At 45.4% G+C, this 20,881-nt stretch overlaps 2 protein-coding genes across 2 annotated transcripts in view; one reads left to right on the top strand and one right to left on the bottom strand.

Annotated features, from left to right (window-relative positions):
• Positions 1-1,897: 1,897 nt before the first annotated feature.
• On the bottom strand, positions 1,898-12,159 carry znf451 (zinc finger protein 451). Its single transcript, XM_080016405.1, has 14 exons — positions 11,867-12,159; positions 11,634-11,708; positions 10,601-10,669; positions 10,387-10,500; positions 9,750-9,849; positions 9,400-9,550; positions 8,105-8,231; positions 6,842-7,001; positions 6,399-6,546; positions 4,534-6,065; positions 4,393-4,458; positions 4,070-4,132; positions 3,763-3,825; positions 1,898-2,556 (listed from the first exon to the last, which is right to left on the bottom strand). Exons 1-14 carry the CDS (start codon positions 11,882-11,884, stop codon positions 2,516-2,518), a joined length of 2,727 nt encoding a protein of 908 aa, XP_079872531.1. The 5' UTR covers positions 11,885-12,159; the 3' UTR covers positions 1,898-2,515.
• Positions 12,160-13,284: 1,125 nt separating this feature from the next.
• The window catches only part of dst (dystonin), a gene marked incomplete at its 5' end in the record, with an annotated part of 180,712 nt that continues 173,115 nt past the window's right edge, over positions 13,285-20,881 (top strand). Inside the window, 2 exons of the mRNA XM_080016404.1 lie at positions 13,285-13,465; positions 13,684-13,715. Coding sequence (XP_079872530.1) covers positions 13,285-13,465; positions 13,684-13,715 — 213 coding nt within the window. The remainder of the gene's footprint in view (positions 13,466-13,683; positions 13,716-20,881) is intronic.

The raw sequence follows: 20,881 nt of genomic DNA, 5'->3' as shown, positions 1-20,881 counted from the left end.
AGAACTACAGCCAATCAGAGCAACAAAACGTGTTACGTAGTGCTGAGGGAGGGGCCAATGGCGACCGGCGGGGCCGGTTGGTGAATTGGAAACGATGGAAACTTTTACCAAATCCTGCCGGAGGTACGGCAAACACACCTTTCCTATCGGCAAAAGCTTCAAGTGGAGTTGTTTGCTGTTCATTTAGAGAAAATATACCATCCAGTTTGTTTATTATTGACCGATAGCGGATTCAACAGACCGTTCCACGTCAGCGGCAGCCATCTTGGCTGTTTACGAAAACAACCAATCAACAACGCTCCTCTGCGCGGTCATCGTATCAAACCCGCCCAATGTTAGATCAACGGTGGTGATTGGCTGGACCCTGGCGCGGTGGGGTGGAAATCTTCTTGAACGGGAGGATGGCTAGACGTATTCTGCAGAGCAAAAAAAAACAAAAACATGAGCTGCAGATTGTTCTGGTCCACAGGTCACCAGTATGAATGTTCACAACCGCCAATCACAGGCTGGATGGATACACCGACGCCGCGGCGTCGTGTAATTGGTACAATTGCTGCCTGCAGCTCTATTTATGAGGGGACCACAGCAGGGATGCAGTCTAGTGACACAGATATAGTCATGGTAACAAGTGAAGGTTGACTGGTCCAGACGCAAGTCCACGGCGATTGGTCGAACACACGAGCGTGAGAAATACTCACGTGAATAAAAAAAACAAAAAAAAAAAACAGGAAAACTAAATACTTTATTTCAAGTGAACAGTGAGACCCGACCAAGTCGCACCTCCCTGGACGGTGGCGGCGGGCGGCCCAGAGCGAGGGGAGAACATAGTGGATCCCAGCCATGAACCGCACAGACGTGGTATCAGTCCGGACAACAGACGCTGAGACTCATACATCAGCCTCTGTGAGTAGAGTAGTATTACCACGAGCATCACAGTGAGTTAAAGCAACGACAAACCCTGGTTTACAGCCACACGCAGGCGGCTGCTTCTAGTAACCTTTGCTGCCTTTCACAGAACCTGGAAAACTGTTACACCTTCCTAAAACGACTTAACTATATTTATCATTATTACTATTATTATTATTATACCATCTAAGAAAGACAAGTTTACTTTTTATTACAGCACATTTGACACTTTACATGAAGCATAAAACACTTTATAGAAAAGTATAAAAATAAAAAGCAAAAAAAAAGAAAGATTTAAAACGACATTAACACCCGTGATAACGGGTTAAAATTAAAACTGTCCTACCGACAGTCAAACTGGGTCTTTGGTTTGTGTCCGACGCTGCATTGCTGACTTTTCCTTTTCTCTTATTCCATTGAAATGAATGCATTTAAGTCTACCTAAATAATGTAAGTAATAGAAAATGTATTAAAATGAATTGAGCCGCTTCTGTTTTTTTCCATGTATATTTACATATATATATATAAATAGACACACATATATACATATAATTACAAAAAATATATATATTTTAAGTAAGTGTTGGGGAGAGGCACAGCATGCTGACTGCAAAAAAGTGTTTGTATTGAAGCTCTCAGACCATTATTGTGATTCATTTGATCAGTTCTGTCTTCAAGGAGTCCTTGAACTCAAAAAAGATTTGGAAAACCGCTGATATCTCAAGTCAAACTAATTCAATCCTGGTCCTGGGGCACGGTGGCGGCTGCAGGGGGTATTTTGAGGCAGTGGGTGGAACAGGTGCCACCAGAAAAAAATAGCACAGAACCCACAGGGCAGGGGAGCACTGGTTGCGTTTGAATACAGCCACGTGGTTTAGGAAGGTTTGCAACTTTTGGGAAAAATCACAACAAAAAACCAAGTTGAAATCAGAACTGCAATCGGTTTATTTGGGCAAGAACACTTTCATATACGCACAAGGATTTTGTCGCGGTGCGGGTTGGCGTTGCGGGTTGGCGTGGTTGCACAATCAGTAGGATAAAAAGCTTAAGTCTGAAAAAAATAAATATAATATAAAAAATAGCCAAATAAACAGAAGTAGCCAAAAATATACAGAATATTTGCTGAAAGTGCTGCGCAGTGAATAACAAGCCTATTTTAAAATTACACTTTAAGCTGTCATCCATTTAGTCTGCTTTTAGATGAGCTTTTTCATTTCCTGTCGGACTGAGTTTCTTTTTGATTTGAGTGGGTGTGGGTCTGAGTCCTGCCACGCTACAACGTGTAGGCTTGTTTAAAATGACCCGCCCCTGTCTCAGTTTTTAAGCTTCTTTTTTTTAATTATTATTTCTATATTTTTATTCTTCTTTGCTTTCAAAGACGACCCTTTCGGGAATGAGCTCCACCTCCATGTTGAGCAGCTGGAGAACCAGGTCACCACAGCGTAGGGTCTGTTCCTAAAACCTGCTGAGGGAGGAAGGACTAAGGCAATAACACATACCGAAATATAGATTTATTTGACTGAAAACAGAACGATAGAACGAGCTCAAACACAACGTTTTCATAGTTCCAGTGAACAGTGTGCCAATAGAACAATGAAGGTCTTCAACGTTAGAATTCCAAGAGGCTTCTTTGGAGAACTACGTCCAAATCTGTGAGGAGGAAAATGAGGATCAGCTCAAAGTAAATGCTACAAAAGTAAATCACAACTGAAAATAAGTCACGAAGCCTCGTGTCAAATGAGCATAAAGTGTTGCAAGGATATAAAGAGGTCCTGGGTAGCCGCTCCCTGTTATGAATCATGGCTCGGTGGTTACGGGTGGGAAGGGGGAGGCTGCTCGTGCTGCGTTCACGTCCCGTGGGAGTTATGGGTTGAACATAAATTGGAGGCGTGGTAGCACCCTAAAGACCCGCTTAGTGCGAAAATGTTGTTTATTTCATGAGCAACGGTTGCAATTTTTATATTCTACTAAATCACGTCAAAGAAAGGATAGGCTGGTAATTTGCACCTTTTTTACATGACTTCCACACAGGATCAGCTTTGTGTAAGTCACCTTGGGCAAAAACCTCTGACCATTATTCATTGAGGTAATGGAACGGATAACTCAACGCTGGGAACTCGGCCCACGTACAGTACCTCCCGATTGTCAATTGTGGAATCAAAAACTTCCCGATAAATTAAAGCTTTGCCCAGGTCTCCAGATACTTGATTACCTCCTGTGTGACAAGGATTGAAAGTCACATTAAAGGCACTATTTAGATATAAAACATATTTACTTTTGGATTGGCTCATCAGTCAAGGGGATTATAAAAAGGTGATTATTATCATAATAATAATAATAATAATTATTATTATTTAAAGTGAAAACAGATGCATTTTCGTAGGGAGCCTATGGGAGAGGTTATCCACTCACCGGTGACGATTAAAATGTCATTTTTAAAATAATAATTAGGAAATAATGTGACGTGTGTGTGTGTGTGTGTGTGTGTGTTCTGGCTTTAGTGTTTTCTTGTGTTAATTATTTGCTACGTTCTACATATCGATAGAACCCGAGGTCTAAACAAAGTCCTGGAGCCACAAATCACACCAGACTCTCATTCTGACCAGCACAGCGCCCTCTGCAGGCGACGTGCTGTCGGTGTCTGTTCTTCATAATGTTCCTCAATACTGAGAGTGGCACAAAATCTGTCATTTAAAATGTCATGACCGCGACATGCATTTATTTGCGGTCGCCGTAGCAACGCAGCAGCCGTAGATTCTCAAAGAGGCCGTTATTAACCGAAGGGGGGCTTTGTATGGAATGACTCCGCTCTGACAAAATACGTTTATTTTATCAGGTTGAAGGTGGAAAACAGACCTGTCGACATCCGGGCTTCCTCTGCGCTTAAAGCCAGAGCTCGCTTCATCTCTGCATCACACTCTGTTACGAGACAAAACAGATGAATGGACGTTTATTATGGACCCTGTGTATTGCCGCCTGCGGCCATATTATTGTATTCAAAATGATTCCTTTTGAAACTAGTTAGGCAGAATAACAGCCTAACCACTGGTATCGATTCAAAAAACACTTTAAGCTGAATTTATTACCAATAAACAAAATAAACCTCTCCTGGATACTCACTATTTTCAGCAAAACTGTGTTTATTGATTTTCCTAAAACGCACCTTCTGGTGATCTTTCTTCTGCACTTAAAACCAGAACGCGGTTCAGCTCCTCATCCGATTGACCTGTGACGTAAACAGAAAAAAACATTCCAGAAAAGAATGAAAAGATCGGACACGGAAATAAAGAGGCAGAGCTGCTTCTCCAGGGAAGACGGACCCCTCCAACAACAAGCCCAGAGGAGCACATACACAACTCAAAATACATGTTTCTCATGAAGTTCCAGCTAAATAATGTATCAAACATGGGATTTAAATTTTTTTTTTTTTTTTATACACAAAATAATGTTATGGATTACAACTTTAAAAACACCGCCCGAACACACCTTCCTGGTTTTCCCCGCTTGAGGCAGCACAATCCAGGCTCGAAGTCCGTTCCTCTCCTTCATCCTCTGCAACAGAACAACAGAACTGTGAGAACATTGAATTTAGAACCAGTTTCCAGGCCTGATCTGAGGTGAACTCACCAGACCCCGGTCGGCTCTGCTGGGGGCGCCGGCAAGGAGCCAGGGCACAGTGCCGGGCGTGGTAGTGTTCATGGAAGGTGGGCACGCTGCTAAAGCTCTGCTGACATGCTGTGCACACCACGTCAAAGGTCTTCTCCAGCTGCAGGGCGTCGTGCGTGGTGTGCACGTGGGTCTTGATCTGCACGAACGAGGACGCTGAGACGCCGCAGGGGGCGCAGAGGTAGCGGCACATCCCCCCGGCCGCCAGAGCCCTCATGCAGCGCGTGTACGTCGACTTCCTCTCAGGCTGGCCTTTCTCCGAACCCATGCAGGGGCAGGAGTTCTGGGGTGCACTCTGCTCCTTGGGACCAGCACGGGCTTCACGGTCCTCGGGATCAGCGGGTCCAGCGGTCCCATGGTCCTCGGGATCAGCGGGTCCAGAGGGCCCATGGTCCTCGAGATCAGCGGCTCCAGAGGCTCCAGCGGCAGCGCTTCCATCATCCATGAGGTAGTAGTCCTTGCTGTGAAGACGCTCGTAGTGCTCGGAGAACTCTTCCTCCTTCTCAAACTCCATGCTGTCGCAGAGGCCACAGAAGTAGCAGACCTTCAGCTGGCCGCCGTGCTCCTGCACGCAGTGCCTGCGCACGGTCGACTCCTTGAAGAACTTCTGGGGACAGTGGCCGCAGACAAACCTCTGGAAGCTGTGGCTCGCTACGGCGCCGCAGTGCTGGCGGACGGCAGCCTCCGAGTTGAAGACGTCCTCGCACATCCGGCACATCCACCTGCCGTCCGGCGGGGAGGACGGAGGAGGAGCAGCGTACTTGGCCAGCGCACGGTGAGTGGCTCGGCTGGTGGACGGCTTGGCCTCCCTCTTGGCGTCTGGCTCGGTCACCTGCTTTTGGCTGAAGGAGCCGTGTCCGCCGTGCGCCTGCGCGATGTGCGCCAGGACGTCCGGGTGGCGCGGCAGCTCCTCCCTGCAGCGGCGGCAGTAGAAGAGGAAGTTGTCGAGGTGCGCCCCGCCGTGGAAGCGGCTCATGTGCAGCCGCGTCACCGCCGACTCGCCCATCAGTTTGTCGCACACGCCGCAGCGGTGGAAGATCTGGTTTGCGGCCAGGAGGTGGTTGGCGGCGCTGGCTTCCTCCGAGAAGCGCGCGCCGCACTCGCACACCCAGGCCAGCGATCGGCGGGAGGTTCCGCCATTCGCGCCGCAGCCGAGTTTCTGGCGTTTGGCCGGAAATCCCACAGAATCCTCCCCCTCCCCGTCCTGCTCTCTCTTGTGGCCTGGCGCTCCGCTGCCGGCGGTCCGCCTCCGCTCCCGCTCCGTTTCGGCGCACTGGAGCTCTCTGAAGCGGCAGAACTGCAGGATGCCGCTGGCCGTGCTGCAGTTGCGCTCAACGTCGTGTCCAGTCGACTCGCGGTGCCGCTCGGCGTCGCCGCGGCTGAGGAAGACCTGGCGGCACGCGGAGCACTGAGCCCGGGCACAGAGCTGCTTCATCACCTCAGACACAGAGCGGTCGGCCTCGGCAACAGCGCAGCCCTGTCTGCACCACACACTGAGGAGGACAGAAGGATGGTGAGGATCATAAAGATGACGTCTCTCATATTCAATAAAGTATTGGGGGTACATCGGGTGTCAGCAGGGTATGAACTAGATGACGTTGACTTGTTTTCCAAGGATTTTCTTGGGTTTCTATACAGGTTTGAAGCTGAGTATTAGGTTCCATGATTAGTTTGGGATTTTAGAACCTCAGAAATGTGACTGACGCAGAAGAACTTGACTTCTCAATAAACTACTTAATGACTTTCAATGGCTAATATTGACTTAATTCAAGACAATGCAAGGCCCTGCAGACAGCCTGCTTAGTGCGTATTTAAATGCAACGTACTTGAAGTGAGCTTGGGCGGTCTGATGTGAGTTCAGTGCTTTGCGGCAGATCGTGCATCGCACGGTGAACGTCACCTCTTTACACAAAGCGATGAGACGCCTCTTGGTGAACTGAGGGACGGGGAGTGGCAGCGCTCTCCCTGTTGGAGCTGGACAAAGACAAAGGGAGAAAGGTAGTGAAGAGGGAGGGTTTCTTCCCCAAAACCTCTCTTTGGTCCAATAAACAGGGATAAACTCCTCTCCTTCTTGTACTCCTTCTCCTCCATCTCCTCCCCTTTCCCTCCTTCTCCACTCCTCTGTCTCCTCCCCCTCCCCCTCCTCTGTCTCCTCCCCTCCCCCTCCTCCTCCTCTCCTCCTCCTCCTCTCCTCCTTCTCCTCCTCCTCTCCTGCCCACCTCCCTCCTCCACCACTGTCTCCTTACATAGCATAACATACAAGCCTCACCGTTCAGGGCGATGGATTCGGTGAAGTGGTTCTTTGTCGCCATGTGCTGCAGGCACTCGTCGCGCAGGTTGAAGAGCAGGCAGCAGGCAGGACAGGCGAAGCAAACCACCGTTTGGAAGCTCTGGGAGGCAGCGTGACCCTCTGTGTTGCACGAGGAAACCTGGGAACAAAAGAAAATAAATTAGAAAATAAAGCCACGTCTTCAAAAAAACAACAAAACTTAACTGTCTGAGACATTAATGTCAACATAGTGGCAGTAGTAGTAGTAGTATGTAGTTTTGTGTTTGTTGATTGTTTATTTTATTGGTCTATTTTTAATAATCTAGTCAACTTCTAGGTTCATTGTATGCTAGGCTTGGGCCGATTTACGATTAAATCGTCTATCGGAGATAGATTCCTTCAATCGCAATTGACATTGATGATGGACAGGTTTTTTTTTTGTTTTTTTAAATCCGCTAGGAAAAATCTGAGAATTTAAACGGTATAAGTTCAGTTTACCATGTTCTGAAACTGGAGCAGGGAGAAGGAGGGAGAGGGGGGGCGGAGGCTCTCCACCTCTCCGCTCAGAGCTGTAACCACTCGTGATCGGATCTCACATTCCCTCGACAGCCCCGTACAGAAACTTTAGGGGCAGGTGCTCAAAAAAAAAAAAAAAAAAAAAAAAAAAGGCACATGGGCCCCCAGCTCTGGTTCTAGGCATTTTGCTGCTCTGGGCAAACGGAGCAGGTGCGCTGAGGTGCGAGGGTCATGAGGTGCTCCCCATGAATATATCTTGCCCGGACAATCCGCTACCTCGACACCCGTTAATTTCAAATAAAAATTTTAAAAAGCCCAACTGATAATAAGGGCACCGTGGGGACCATGGGGAAGGTGCTCAGACACCCCCCCCCCAAAAAAAACCCCAAAAACCTGTGCTGTCGGGACGCACGTCTCAAAAAAAATCCTGCACTTCTGGAACAAGGAGTCTGCATTTGCCAAATTAAATTACGTTCTATGCGGGCGCCCCCGATAAAACCGTATATGGCTGCCCCCCTGCGATGGGCGATTGGAATTTTGCACAATCGCCCAAGCCTATTGTATGCCATTTTCTTTTTATTTATTACTTTATTACAAGTGCCTATTTCTGTTGCAAACTTCCTTCCGGGGACGAATAAAGTATCTATCCATCCATCCATATATCCATCTAAAACCCTGTGGTTCTATGTGGAGTCCCAAACAGCCCACTCAGCCCTTGTGTTGCTGTGGCATTGGTGTGTAGCCTACTTTGGTCTGCAGGTGGAGCCTCCATGCATCGCTGGTGTTAAAGTGCCTTCCACAGGCCACGCAGCCGAACAGCTGTGTGGAGCTTCCCCTCAGGTGGACGCTCGGGTCGCAGGGAGAGTGGTCGAACCTGCAACATTTTAAAGGAGATCCACATGCAAGGTTAGGGAGCGCCATGTGACTTCGCATTTTCCACAGGAAATCGGCGTTTCAGGAACTGGAAACAAAGATTTCGGGAAACGCCTTCCATGGTGGAAGTTTTTCTACACGTACCTGCCGCTCAATATGCAAATCTTGTGATTATAATATAGCAAAACGGAATTAAAAAATATCTATAATCTCACAGAGAAAGATTTAGATTTATTTTATTTCCATAGTTACTTACTTGTATGGCAAATGAAAAACGTAAACCTAACTCAAATGAATTATATTTTTTTCCTCCTCCAGACAGCGGTGTGTGCTGGCTCCCGTGCCTGTCTTTTTATTTTCGATCGATTTATTCATGTTTGTTTCCTACCCGTATGAGACCAATTTTTTTTTTTTTTTTTAAACACAACTGAGTTCAGGGACTGTCCAAGTCCTTACTGCTCCCAAAAAACCTGCGTGTTCCCACTGTCATCCCGACATTCTCCCCGTTGCTTTGGGACTTAATTTAGTAAAAACTGGATGTTTTTGTGTAAATACTTTACTTGTAAATAATGAATCCTGCACTTCTGGAATGGGGAGAACGCATTTGCCACATTAAGTTATATGCGCACGCGAACGCCAAACCCATTTTACTCACGTGATTGGACAGCTGCACATACGGACTACCGCTGCAATTTTTAGTTCTCACAATAGTGACATTGCTGATTTTGACGCTGTGTGTTTATTACTGTTCATTATTCACTGTGGAACAATAATAGAACATGTAACAGTCCCTGAGTTCCAACAAAACAGAATATGGGACGGTCACCAAGTTTCTGTAGAATTCAACCTGTAACTCACACTGAGTTTTAGTAGAACACAACCTGTACCTAACATGGAAATGTCCAGTTCACACTTCAAATGAAAGTCTCTTTCACTTCAACTGCAAATATACATTGATATTATATGTATATGATACTTTGCAAGTAAATTGCTATCATTGCAAAAATATAAACAAATTAAATAAATGGCCGACCTCTCACTTTCGTTCACTGGAAATCCTCCTTTATTATGAAGAAGATCATAATAACCCTAACCTCATGCTCCTAATAGAAAATATATGTTTTCAGAATTATCCATATTTGTTTGAGCTGGGCCAGAGAGCACCTAACCTTTTTAAGTGTCCTCCGAGCAGAGAGGCGTTGTCATAAACTCGTCCACAGTTGATGACTGGACAGGTGGATTGGGTGGAGCTCGTGCTGGGGAAAGACGTTTGCCACGGCCTCCGTCCAGAGCCAGCGTTCACCACACCGGGTCGAGGGCCTGAAACACAGCGTGGCTGTAAACGCTGGTACGCAGTTCACTACTTTTGGAACCAGAGGAAACTAATCCACCTCCCTGGAGAAACTGGGTCATTGCAGCGCTCGAGAATAGACTTCAAAACTAAAAATAACATATAATAACTAAATATAGAGGGAGGCGGGGAACATGGAAATATAACATTTTGAAAAGAAACAAATACCTGGCATCTTCAGCCACATGTCCACGCAGCGCTTCGCATCCTGGTTGTGGCCAAAAGTAAGCTCCCCCTGCCCGTGAGCTCGCTGGGAAATCTGCTTTTCCTAAAAAGAAGGAATGAAAACATAAAAATAACCCATTCCCACTACTATTCAACAGATCTTGGTAAATCAATAAATTGTTTTAAAATTACTGCATTCTAAATCTAAATAGGTAAGAAAATAAAGGTGGTAGTTCGTGTTTGGCCACATGGTGGCGCTGTCTTTTACAGTAGTCCCTTCTATTCACACCACATAGCTGCTCATCATTTACCATGTTTCTTGTTTTTTTTAATCTTTCAGTTCATTTGTCTGATTTATTTATCTGATATATTTGGTTTATTTTATTGTTTACTTCTTGGGTTTGTTGCACATGGCAAATGTATCCATGTTCTAGTCTGTGTTTAGGTTTATGTACAATTTTCGAATTCATTTTTAGGTAGGGATGCACCGATTGATTGGCTGTACATCAGTATCGGCCGATACTGATGCGCGCACACACACACACACACACACACACACACACACACACACACACACACACACACACACACACACACACACACACACACACACACACACACACACACACACACACTTTACCCTGAAAGCTCGGCGTTTATTCGCTCTTTCTTGCGTCGCCACGGCCACTTGGCGTGCGAGTCTGTCCAACGTGGAGGCGACATGTGCTTTCTTCCGATCGATCTGATCTTGGATCTAAAAATAAAAACAAACAGGAAGATCGATGGTGAGAAAGAAAAGCACGCCGCCAAATTATTTTTCATTTAACCTGTTGTTGCTGTTGTTAGAAGCTCACCAGATCCGCCTCCTGGTCACTGTCACTGGACAGATCAATACATTCCAGCGCCGGTCTGACAGAAGCCTCCTGCAACAGATTGGGGTTAGAGGTCAAACAGCAGAGCATGGGATATTCTGTACGAGGTGTTTAATCTGTTTGCGCTGGCTCCTTTTTATTTTTTCCCATTTATAACATTCATTTTTAACATTTCGCTTGACGCACATGCTATGGTTTATTATTTTTATTATCTTCTAATGTTTAACTTTGTGTATTTTACCGCACTTCGTATTTATGTTATTATGATACATGCTTTATAATTAATATTTATTAAAATGAAAACGTAATATTTATTTTTTTCATATTTATATTATATTTATTATAATTAGAATTTTCACAATTACAATGTCATCGCAATTACTTGAGAAGAACACAAATAGCTTGTAAAATCGTTAAGGTTCCGCAATCATGTGTTTCCATCCAAATTCCAGGTGGACTTTAAAGCAAATACTGTACATAGCGATGGATGGAATGTGAATCAGGTGAGTTGAGATCAGTTGGGCTGAAGCAAATTAACGGTCAAACAATTATTCTCTTCTGCAACAGGTAGACATGTATTTTTTTTTTTATCATTCGTAGTACTATCGCATCGTGTATTTTCTATATATTCCTAGACATCCGACCATTTCTGTTTTGTATTTTTTGGCTATTTGTTTACATTGGACAATTTCTGTTCATTTTAACTTCACTTTTTATTCTATTTTATATTGTTACTCTCCATGTTTTCAGACTCAACATTTTTTGTATGATAATCCGATTTGATGAAACACATCAAATCCTCAGGGAGAACTTCGTGACTGTGATAGGTGACCGTCACTTGGTTACTTTAAAAGCACGATTTGTAATTAAACTGAAGACAAATTATGGGATGTAGACGCCCCCCCAGCGCCGCCGACCGGTGCAGCAGAGACGGCGACGTGTCCCGCCCCACCGACCATTCCAACCTTTGGACTTGTTTGTGAGAACAGTGAACGAGCGGGGCCATGTCACTTACCGAGACAAACTCCACATCCGTCTGCGCCTCTTCTTCCTCCTCCTCCTCGCCGCCCGGGGAAGACATTGGCGTTATCTAAGAAAAGAAAGAAAGAAAGAAATAAAGAAAGAAAGAAAGAAAAGAACACAGTGAAAAATAAAACTTTAGGTAAACCTGCTGTTGTCATGGCAACCAGGCGACTTAGCCATTCCAGGGTAAAACAGCTTTGAAACGCAAAGGGTGACGTAAAGTACCTCGTAAACCTCAGACATTAAATTGTCCGGGGGTGGAAAAATTAAAAAAAAAAAAAAAATCGTTCAATACTTCAATTCACGCTCCTGCCGGTATCGATACTCAAAGCTATCGACGCCCTAGATGCGGGATGCTGCAGCCAACGCTCTGCGGGGGCAGCCTAGCGGCGGTTCACCAGGAAGCTAACCCTCCTAACGCCTCCTAGAACCCCCCGGTCCGGATAAAAAGTCAACGTTATTCACACACAATGCGACAACGGTACAGCCGCGTGAGAATAAGGTCTCCACATGAAGCACAACCCAAAGCGTGCGGCGCCCGAACTAGCCTCGCCTAGCCTAGCTTAGCCTAGCTTTAGCCTAGCACGCTTAACAGCTTCCGTTTAGGGGGTTTAGGAAAAAAAAACTTTATTGACACGTTCCCCGCGCGCAACTTCACTGGCGCCTGGTGCGCGACGCGAAAATGAAAACGTCTGATTGGAAATGTAAAACTTAAAAGGTAAATTTAAAAAAAAGTCGATAAATAAGTAAATAAACCTTTGACGAGCAAGGGAAAACTGAAATGATAAATTCAAAACGAATACAATTATTGAGGGGGGAGAAAAAAAATAAAATAAAGACGGACCAATGAACATTACATTGAAGTGGCTACTTACATGGTGTGAGGTCATAGGGTACGTCACTTGGTTTGGGATTCAATGAAACAAATGAACCCCCAATAAACACAGAAATGAATATACTCTTACATTCAATGTAAAAAAAAAAACAGATAGCATCTATCACCCATTCCAAAAGGTCCCTTCCGCGCCGTTGTTCCTTCCGAGTTATTTGGTTGTATTATTAAAAAATGTATTTATTTTAAAAAATTCTAATTTTTTAAGCTTTTATGCAAATAAACGCTCGACCCCCCCCCCCCCCCCACCCCGACCAGTCCGCTGTTTTATGACATTTTTTTCTTTCCCCCAGCCGACGACAAATTATAATCACGATTTTCACATTGCCACCGTCACCCCATCGAGGCCGTGTCCGAGAGAATCGGAGATGGAAAAACCGCGTTCAAATAAGGCGGAGAATGGTGCGCCTCTCCTCCCTCCCCGCAGTGTCACCGCGATGCTCCGTGGAAGTGCTGACTCCTCTGACGGGGGCAAATAAATAAATAAGGATGGAACAACTTGTGCCGCGCTGAGTCACTGATCTTACAATAATGCCCGGGACGGGACGGCTCGCATCTGCCTCGGCTGCGGTGTCTGCAGTCACTCAGTGCTGACGGATATTTGTTAAAAAAAAAAAAATAATAATAATAATAATAACACACAAAAAAAAAAAGACCTTTATTCTGGTGATCAGGTTATAGCGGCTCCCCGCTGCGCGAGTGCGGGCCGGGCTGCGGGCGCGCATCCGCGGACCTACGCCTTTTGGAAAAGATGATCGCTGCGGCGTTCCTGGTGCTGCTGAGACCCTACAGCATCCAGTGCGCCCTGCTCCTGCTGCTGCTCCTGCTCGGGACCGTCGCCACCATCCTGTTCCTGTGCTGCTGGCACCGCCGGCTGCGAGACGGGAAACACCCGATGAAGGCGGTGCTGTCCGGACGCTCCAGGAGCCGCGGTGAGCGATGAGACGCGGCGGTCCCGGCGTGTCCGTTCCTCAGTGCGCTAGACGAGCGGGCATGGCGCCGCGTCCGTGTCCCCGTTCCGGAGATCACCGTGCTTAAACCACTGACGCCGTTTTGTGTCATCGCTGTTGCGGCGGGGTTTTGATATGACATCCACACTGTGTGTTACAAATATCTTGTGATTCTGACATTTCTTTATCTGTTCTGGCAGTTGGCATCCGAGCGCATCATTTTCGCTCAGAGGTAGGATTGTGTTTGTCTTTGTTGTCTAAATGCAGGTGGTCTGCAAGCTGATTCATGCGGTTGTCGTGGTTGCTTCAGTCCCGCTTGTGCACACAGACCCTCCAGTGACAGTGCACGGTCCTGCAGAGTTGGGTTGAGGTCTGCATGACGCATGCGCACTGCGCATGTGTTATCAATAAGCAATGTGCGTGCTTTGCAATTTATGAACCGTACGTTAAGTTTTCGTTTCGTGAGCGGTTAAAACGGCTCGGATCGAAAAGGTAACTGAATGTGAATCGACGCAAAATATGTTTCATCTGTTGTTGTTTTGCCGATGCGTGTTTGCGCTTTCTGTGTCAGTTGTGTCCATTAATCACAAAGTTGTGTCACGTTCGTTTCCGGCTGACCTTCAAAGTAAAAGCCTATGATTTGATTTGCACTTTTGATTTTAGTATTTTAGTGTACTAGCGCTGAAGCATTTAACACTATCTTGAGACAGTAGTGATAACGGACTGCCAAATTGTGCTGCAAAATATGCACAAGAAAATTACCAAAACTAAAATATATCACAAAAAGAGTGGTTTTCCTTTTCGGCTTATTTCCTTAGTTGTTATTGGATTACGCAGCAAAAAGGGATTTCATGGGGCTCACAGCCCCATAATGAGTCAGTACTGGTTGAAAATGTTCGTTTGCTATGTCATATGGCTATGCATGGGGGTTTTTTTCCTACTGTCTTTTTTATTATTATTATTTTTTTACATGTAAGCTAAAGTACACTTTTATTGAACAAAGCACATGACTTTTACTTTGAAAGACTCACTACAAAAGCCGGTTTGTCGGTGCATAACGTTCATCTGGGAACTCAGACAATTCAGCCCAATTAGACACATAAAGAAAACAAACACACAAAGAACAGGACAAAATTGTAGTACCAAATAGAGTGGTGCAGTAATGAGTCCTAAAACCCTGCACTTCCTCCTCGTCTCAAAGTCAATATGTTTTTGAATGGGTTTTTGGTTCGATGCCTGAAATAAGATCTGTGGTTAACACAAGCTTAAGAGATTTTCCTGTTTTGTTCTATGACTTAAAATACGTCAGTAAATACTCTATCTATCTATCTATCTATCTATCTATCTATCTATCTATCTATCTATCTATCTATCTATCTATATCTCCCCCGACCCCCTTACAAAGTCCCTCTCCCCCAAGGGACAAACTGTATCTTTTTTTATTTATTTGTTTTTTTCGAACACATTTATTGAAATAAAGTGCAAAATATTGCACGCTCCCCAGGCCTCAGTCCCAAACAATGTCTCTCAGGTGGCCCTAACTGAGCCAGCACGGCACCTGTGCCCACACTACTGGCATCTGTGTCCAGCATAAAGGTAGGGCAGTGTTGGTGGGGGGGTGTCGGGGGGTACTGGGGCCTCCACCAGGGCCCTTTGCAATGCACTGAAAGCAGCCTGACTCCTCTGTCCATGCAAACTCTCTGCCCTTTTGCAGTAGGCGGGATAATGGAACAGCCACACAGTAGAATCCCCTCACAAACCTCCTATAGTATGAGGCTAGTCCGAAGAAGCTCTTAAGCTGCCGTCTGTCTGTGTGGACCTTGTTCTCCACCGTGCTGATTCCCTCCCCTCCGAGTGCTCTCTCTCTGCATGAAGCTGCACTTTCCTGGGTGGAGCTTCAGCCCAGCAGCTGCCACTCTGCCAAAGACGCACCCCAGGGAATCCAGAGCTGCTTGGAAAGACCCTCCATGGACCAGGATGTCATCCAGGTATACAACACACTCCTGACAAGATATGCCACCCAACACCTGGTCCATGAACCTCTCAAAAGTGGCGGGGGCATTGCAGAGGCCAAAAGGGAGTTCCCTAAACTGCCACAAGCCCTTATTGGTGATGAATGCTGTTTTGGGCCTGGCCTCAGGGGAGAGGGGCACCTGCCAGTAGTCCCTTCATAGGTCCAGAGCTGAAAACCACACAGACCCTGCCACAGCATCCAGTGTTTCATCGATATGAGGCAGGGGGTACATTTCCTTCTTGGTTACCTCATTGAGTGGCCTAAAGTCACACAAAGCATCAATCTCCCTGGTGTTTTCTTTGGGAACATCACTACTGGTGCAGCCCAGGGTCTTGCAGAGGGTTCAATGATGCCTGCCTGTTGCATCTCCAACAGAGCTAGATCTGCTGCCTCCTGATGAGCCAGTGAAAGGTCTTGGATGGCCTTGCATCCCCTGTGTTCAAGTTGTGATGTGTAAGGTGGGTCCAACCCAGGGCAAAAATGTCTTTGAAATCAGACAACACCTCCCACAGCTGGTTCTGTTCTTCTGAACTAAGGCCCTCACAGTTCCTTCCCCAAAGCGCTCTAATAGCAGCCAGTCTGCCTTCCTCCCTTGTCTCAGGGGGTCAGATTGTGTCCGGAGCAGGCTGTGGGTTCTCAGGGGGGCACATGACAAGTGGGGGGGCAGTTCATGGTGAGTGAGAGGGGGGGCAGGCTCTGCCCTGGTCACCGTGTGTGAGCTTGTGACTAATGTCACTGCGGTAAGGGTTGTGGATGGGGTGTGGTTGGTGACATCTCGCCGGTGACTGTACTTGATTGTACCACAGTCGGGTTAACACTAGCCCAGGTTTTGAGGGTATCAGGCCTCAGGAGCGTTGCTGTAGACCCTGAGTCTACCAGCACTGAGCTGTGCACTCCTTCCACTCGGACAGGAACATACCAGCAGTCTCCCAACAACGACCTGCTCCTGTAGGTCCGTGCTTCTCTATTCTGGGTAGTGTGTGTCTCTCTTCCTTGTGGAAGTGATGTCTCTGGCAGGGTAGCGCAACTTGGGACACAGTGCCGGGGGTCTGCATTGTCCCTTCTAGGCGGACCCCAGGCCATTTCCCTGAGGCCTGGTGGACATCGGACATTGTCTGAGGATATGGCCAGGCAGGCAACATCACCAGGAGACTGTCGGATGCAGGCTCTGTCCCCCTTGTAGGGTAGTAGCTTGAACAAGTTCAATCAATTCCTCTGCCCAATCAGGTTTTATTGGGACCACACCAACCCTACTGGCAACCCTCAGTGCGTGTGCACCTTCTAATCTGCCCACGGTGATACCGGACCAGACCAGCTCCCTCTCTATGGCCGTTTCTAGGGCTTCCTTCCAGGTTTTTATGTGGACCAACTGGGTCTGGGCACTTGATCGGCGGGAGATAATGCTTGGAGGAATTGGTCCCTGGCAGCTCCCCTAGTATGTCAGGTTGCATGTGTGCATACGCTTGACGGGGAATGCCTCAATGTCATTTGCCAATGTCCGTAATGGTCTGCGCCTGATGTTCAGTTCAGAGTACAGAAGACCCTGTCTCGCCTATTGGCCAAAACGACGGCGCAGAGCCTCGACTAAAGCCTCATATTTGTGTCTCTCTTCGGGGCTGAGTAACAGCAGGCAGCATAAAGTATCGTCAATTCAGCACATCACCAGCTGAAGTTCCCTCTGTTCACACCAATGCATGTGCTAACAGTTCGATCTGGGCATGGAAGGCTTCCCAGCTAGCTCTATCTGAATAGAGAGGCGCTGAATCCAGCCGCAGCCGCCATCTTTGTAGTCATTTATTTTATTCTCGCTGACTGTTCCTGTAGTCCCCCAGGTGTGGCTCTGGGTAGCCGGCCACTGTACACTCCACTGTTCACTCCACTCTCTCCATATCCCCCTGTCTCCTCCTCCGTCTTAACTTTGGGCAAGTCTTCTGAAAGCATTTGCAGTTCTCTCTCCACACGCACCTGGTCCGGCAGCATGGTCCGCTGTTTGCGATAAGCACTGGCTACTAAAACTCAGAAGCGTTACACTTTTTTTTTTTTTCTTCTGACACCAGTGGAATGTTCCGACTGGCCGAAGAAGATACACTGGGGTCCGTCGAACTCAGTACAACTCCAACACTTCTTTCTCTCCTCCCTCCCCTCTCCCCCTTTCTTGCTAGATTTGGAACTGCCAGCCGTACAACACATTCTAACAACCATATCAAGTTTTGATTCTTATTATTATTTTTCTTCATAGCATTTTTCAGGCTAAAAGTGTGTGGAACACGACAACTGCTGGAGCTACGGACACGGTTAAAGTGTCATTAGAACTTCCCCAACATCTCGTGTCACATGTCCTATCTCCACGTCCGACATTTCGTGGTTCCGATTTCATCCAAATCGATCCACATATGGAGAAGGAATTAGTGAAAACGGATGAAATTTGTCCGGAAGGAGCCGAATGTTCGTGCATCGCCCACATGCCAAGGTTCTAAAACTTCTGGTCGGGTGGTGGAGCAAGATGAGTTTGTGGAGTAAGACGCTTTGTGACATCATCATCCAATTCGTTATATATGTGCAGGTTGTGGTTCCACATCCATTCGCACCATCGCTCTGTATCGGTTACAAACTGAGCATGTGTGTATGTTGTCTTACCTGCTAGGCATCACCGGGGCTTTTCATTTGATATTTTATCTCTTTTACTTTTTGTTTTTGTAAATATAAACGCAGTCTGTTCCATTTAACCCGATGCCGTGTCCCTCCTTATTTTGCGGCATTCGAGCCAATTGTAACACACAAACTAAAGGAGTCAAAAACAGTTCAAAACACATTCTGTGTGAGGGACATGCAGTGTTTAATTGTTGAATGGAACAGTGTTGTCGGAAACGTCCACACGGAGTGATTTCCTTCCTCACAGACACAGTGAGGCAGGACTCTGTGGACTACAGGTACAAGACAGCCACCCTCTAATATTTAGGATAAAGTCATAACACGCAACAAGAGCATTCTTGGATTAATAATTCTGCGTGTTATCAGAACTCGGAAAACTCACGTCACCGCGTCATTCAGTCGATGCTGCGTTCCAGGGAAACTGTAAACTGAAACTCTGAAACTCATTTTAGTTGTAATACTGATGTAAAGAGGAGGGACAGGACAAACTGATGCTACGTTCCATGGGAACCCCTAGTATTGTTGCCACATGTATTGCCCGTGTATTGCTGCTGTGTATTATTAGGTGTCCAGCCCGCACCTAATACTGAACAACCACAGAAGCTATTAACATGGTTTACTTCTCGTTAGAATCGGGACGTCGTAAACATCTCATAGTTCAAGTTTCATCCAAATCTATCCACATACTGAGCAGAAATAAGTGAAAATCTGATTAAATTTGACCCACAATAGCCAGAGCTCTTACGCCACAAACGCCGCAACGTCCGGAAACTAATGAAATGAGATGACTTTTTCGGTAAGATGCTTCGTGATGTCATCATACTAGGTACTAAAAATATACAGTTTATGGGTCAGAATATCCATTTGCATGGGGTCCGGTGCGCGGTGTAGAGTCAATCGCTCTGTAGTGATTGGAGATTACAAACTAGGCGTGTATGTGTGTGTTTATGTACCTTCTTACCTGGTAGATGTTTGTGGTTTCTATTCGATTTATATTTAATCTCAGAAGTAAATAAGCAATTGTCCAAAAATCCAGGTCAGTTGCACTGTTCTTAAAGAGAACACTAAAGAAAGATATTGTCAGAAAACCTATGAGCAGAAATTGAAAAAATTGGGGAAAAACATTAAAATAACATATTGAAATTATATCTGTGAAAAAAAAAATGTATGAGATGAGAAGCCTTCAAATGTGTATTGATTCCCCTTACGTATCGGTGTGAAGAGGCTCATTTAATCAGGATGATATACAATTTCAAGACTCCAGGAAAAAGCAGTGGGCAGCTGTCAGTTTAACAGCAGTTCTTAAAAACAAGATCAAGCATGTTAGCACATGGACACAAAATGACAGAGACAATATTTTGATTGAAGGAACTAATCTTTATCAAAATATGGGAAAGTCTGGTAGAATAAATGAAAATGTTGCAGGAAGAGATTATATTGCAATAACAAAATTACCAAGAAGACAAACTATGTTTAATACAACATTCCAAATATTCCATCATAATAAAGAGTTTGACTTCAATATGTTCAACATGTCTAACATCTACAACTGAAGATTCAGACATAATGTAATTACTGGCAACATAAAAAAAAACATGTCTTACAGAACCTTGATAATTTGAAATGTTCTTTATTTTAGTTATAAATAACTGATCTTTTGTCGCATAAGTAACTGATTATTTGAATAATAATATAATAATTACTGATTATATTAATCACATTACACAAGATAAAGACGACTATTCTGCTAGACAGACACAATATCGTTCTGTACGGCAAATGAGATGAGAATCAGGCTGAATCGTTTAATCCCTCATTTTATGCTTGCTTAAGGAAAAATCTTCAAAATGTAATTTGTAACTACCACGACTAGAATGGCCCCCGTGTATTGCTGCCTGCAGCAAATATAAATATTTGCCAGCAGCAAATATAAATGTTAGCTGCTGGCAGGCTGGTCTGTGGGCTGGCTTCCCTCTTGTAATAGTTCGGATTTTTATCGTTCTCTGAATTTTTGAGCTGAAAGTGTTTCGAACAGGACGATCGCCAAAGGTACGGACATGATTGAGGTGTCGTTAGAACCGGGACGTCGCAGACATGTCGTGGTTCAAGTTTTGTCCAAATCAATGCATATCTACCAAATTACCATACGTATTTTGGTAGATACCGTATTGTACTGTGAAATTTCATCGTGTTACCTCCTGAGTAACACTTGCACTTGGGAACTTCAACATGTAGTAATTTCCCTAGACAGAGACACCGTGAGGACTCTGTGTATTACAGGTAGACAGCCATGCTCTAATCTTATGATGAAGTCATAACACGCAAAAGCTTGTGGTAGTAATTCTGCGTGTCACCACAACTCGGAAAAAATGCATCACCGAATCATTCAGGAACAAACATAATTCTTACACTGTTCTTCAGGGATATTTAAAGTGAATGCCAAAAGAGCGACATGCAGGGACACAAGTGCACATTGATTGGTCCAGACATAGGTCCACAAGTTTTGTAACTTGTGCTGCGTTTCACAGACACTGTCATACGTATCTAAAATGACTAAACTGGACCCTGTGTAGTGCTGCCTGCAGCTATATTTATTATTATTATTATTATTGTTATTATATTACTATTGTAATTATTTCGAGAAAATTCTCTGAATTTTTAAATCAAAAACTATTTGAAACAGAGAAATGGCAGAAGCTTGTTTAAACCGGTATGTCACAATATGATCCACA

The sequence above is a fragment of the Zeus faber genome (genome assembly GCF_960531495.2).
Source record: "Zeus faber genome assembly, chromosome: 16".
Taxonomy (NCBI): Eukaryota; Metazoa; Chordata; class Actinopteri; order Zeiformes; family Zeidae; genus Zeus; species Zeus faber.
Note: the sequence above shows the minus strand (reverse complement) of the source record. Positions and strands in the feature narration are given on the sequence as shown.

Bases quoted from the DNA above. Each gene is read 5' to 3' on its own strand.
- znf451 (XM_080016405.1), bottom strand. The intron at 9,551-9,749 runs GTATTTGTTTCT...GCTGTGTTTCAG, and splicing joins CATGTGGCTGAAGATGCCAG to GCCCTCGACCCGGTGTGGTG. The intron at 8,232-9,399 runs GTTAGGTGCTCT...AAAATGTTGCAG, and splicing joins CTCGGAGGACACTTAAAAAG to GTTCGACCACTCTCCCTGCG.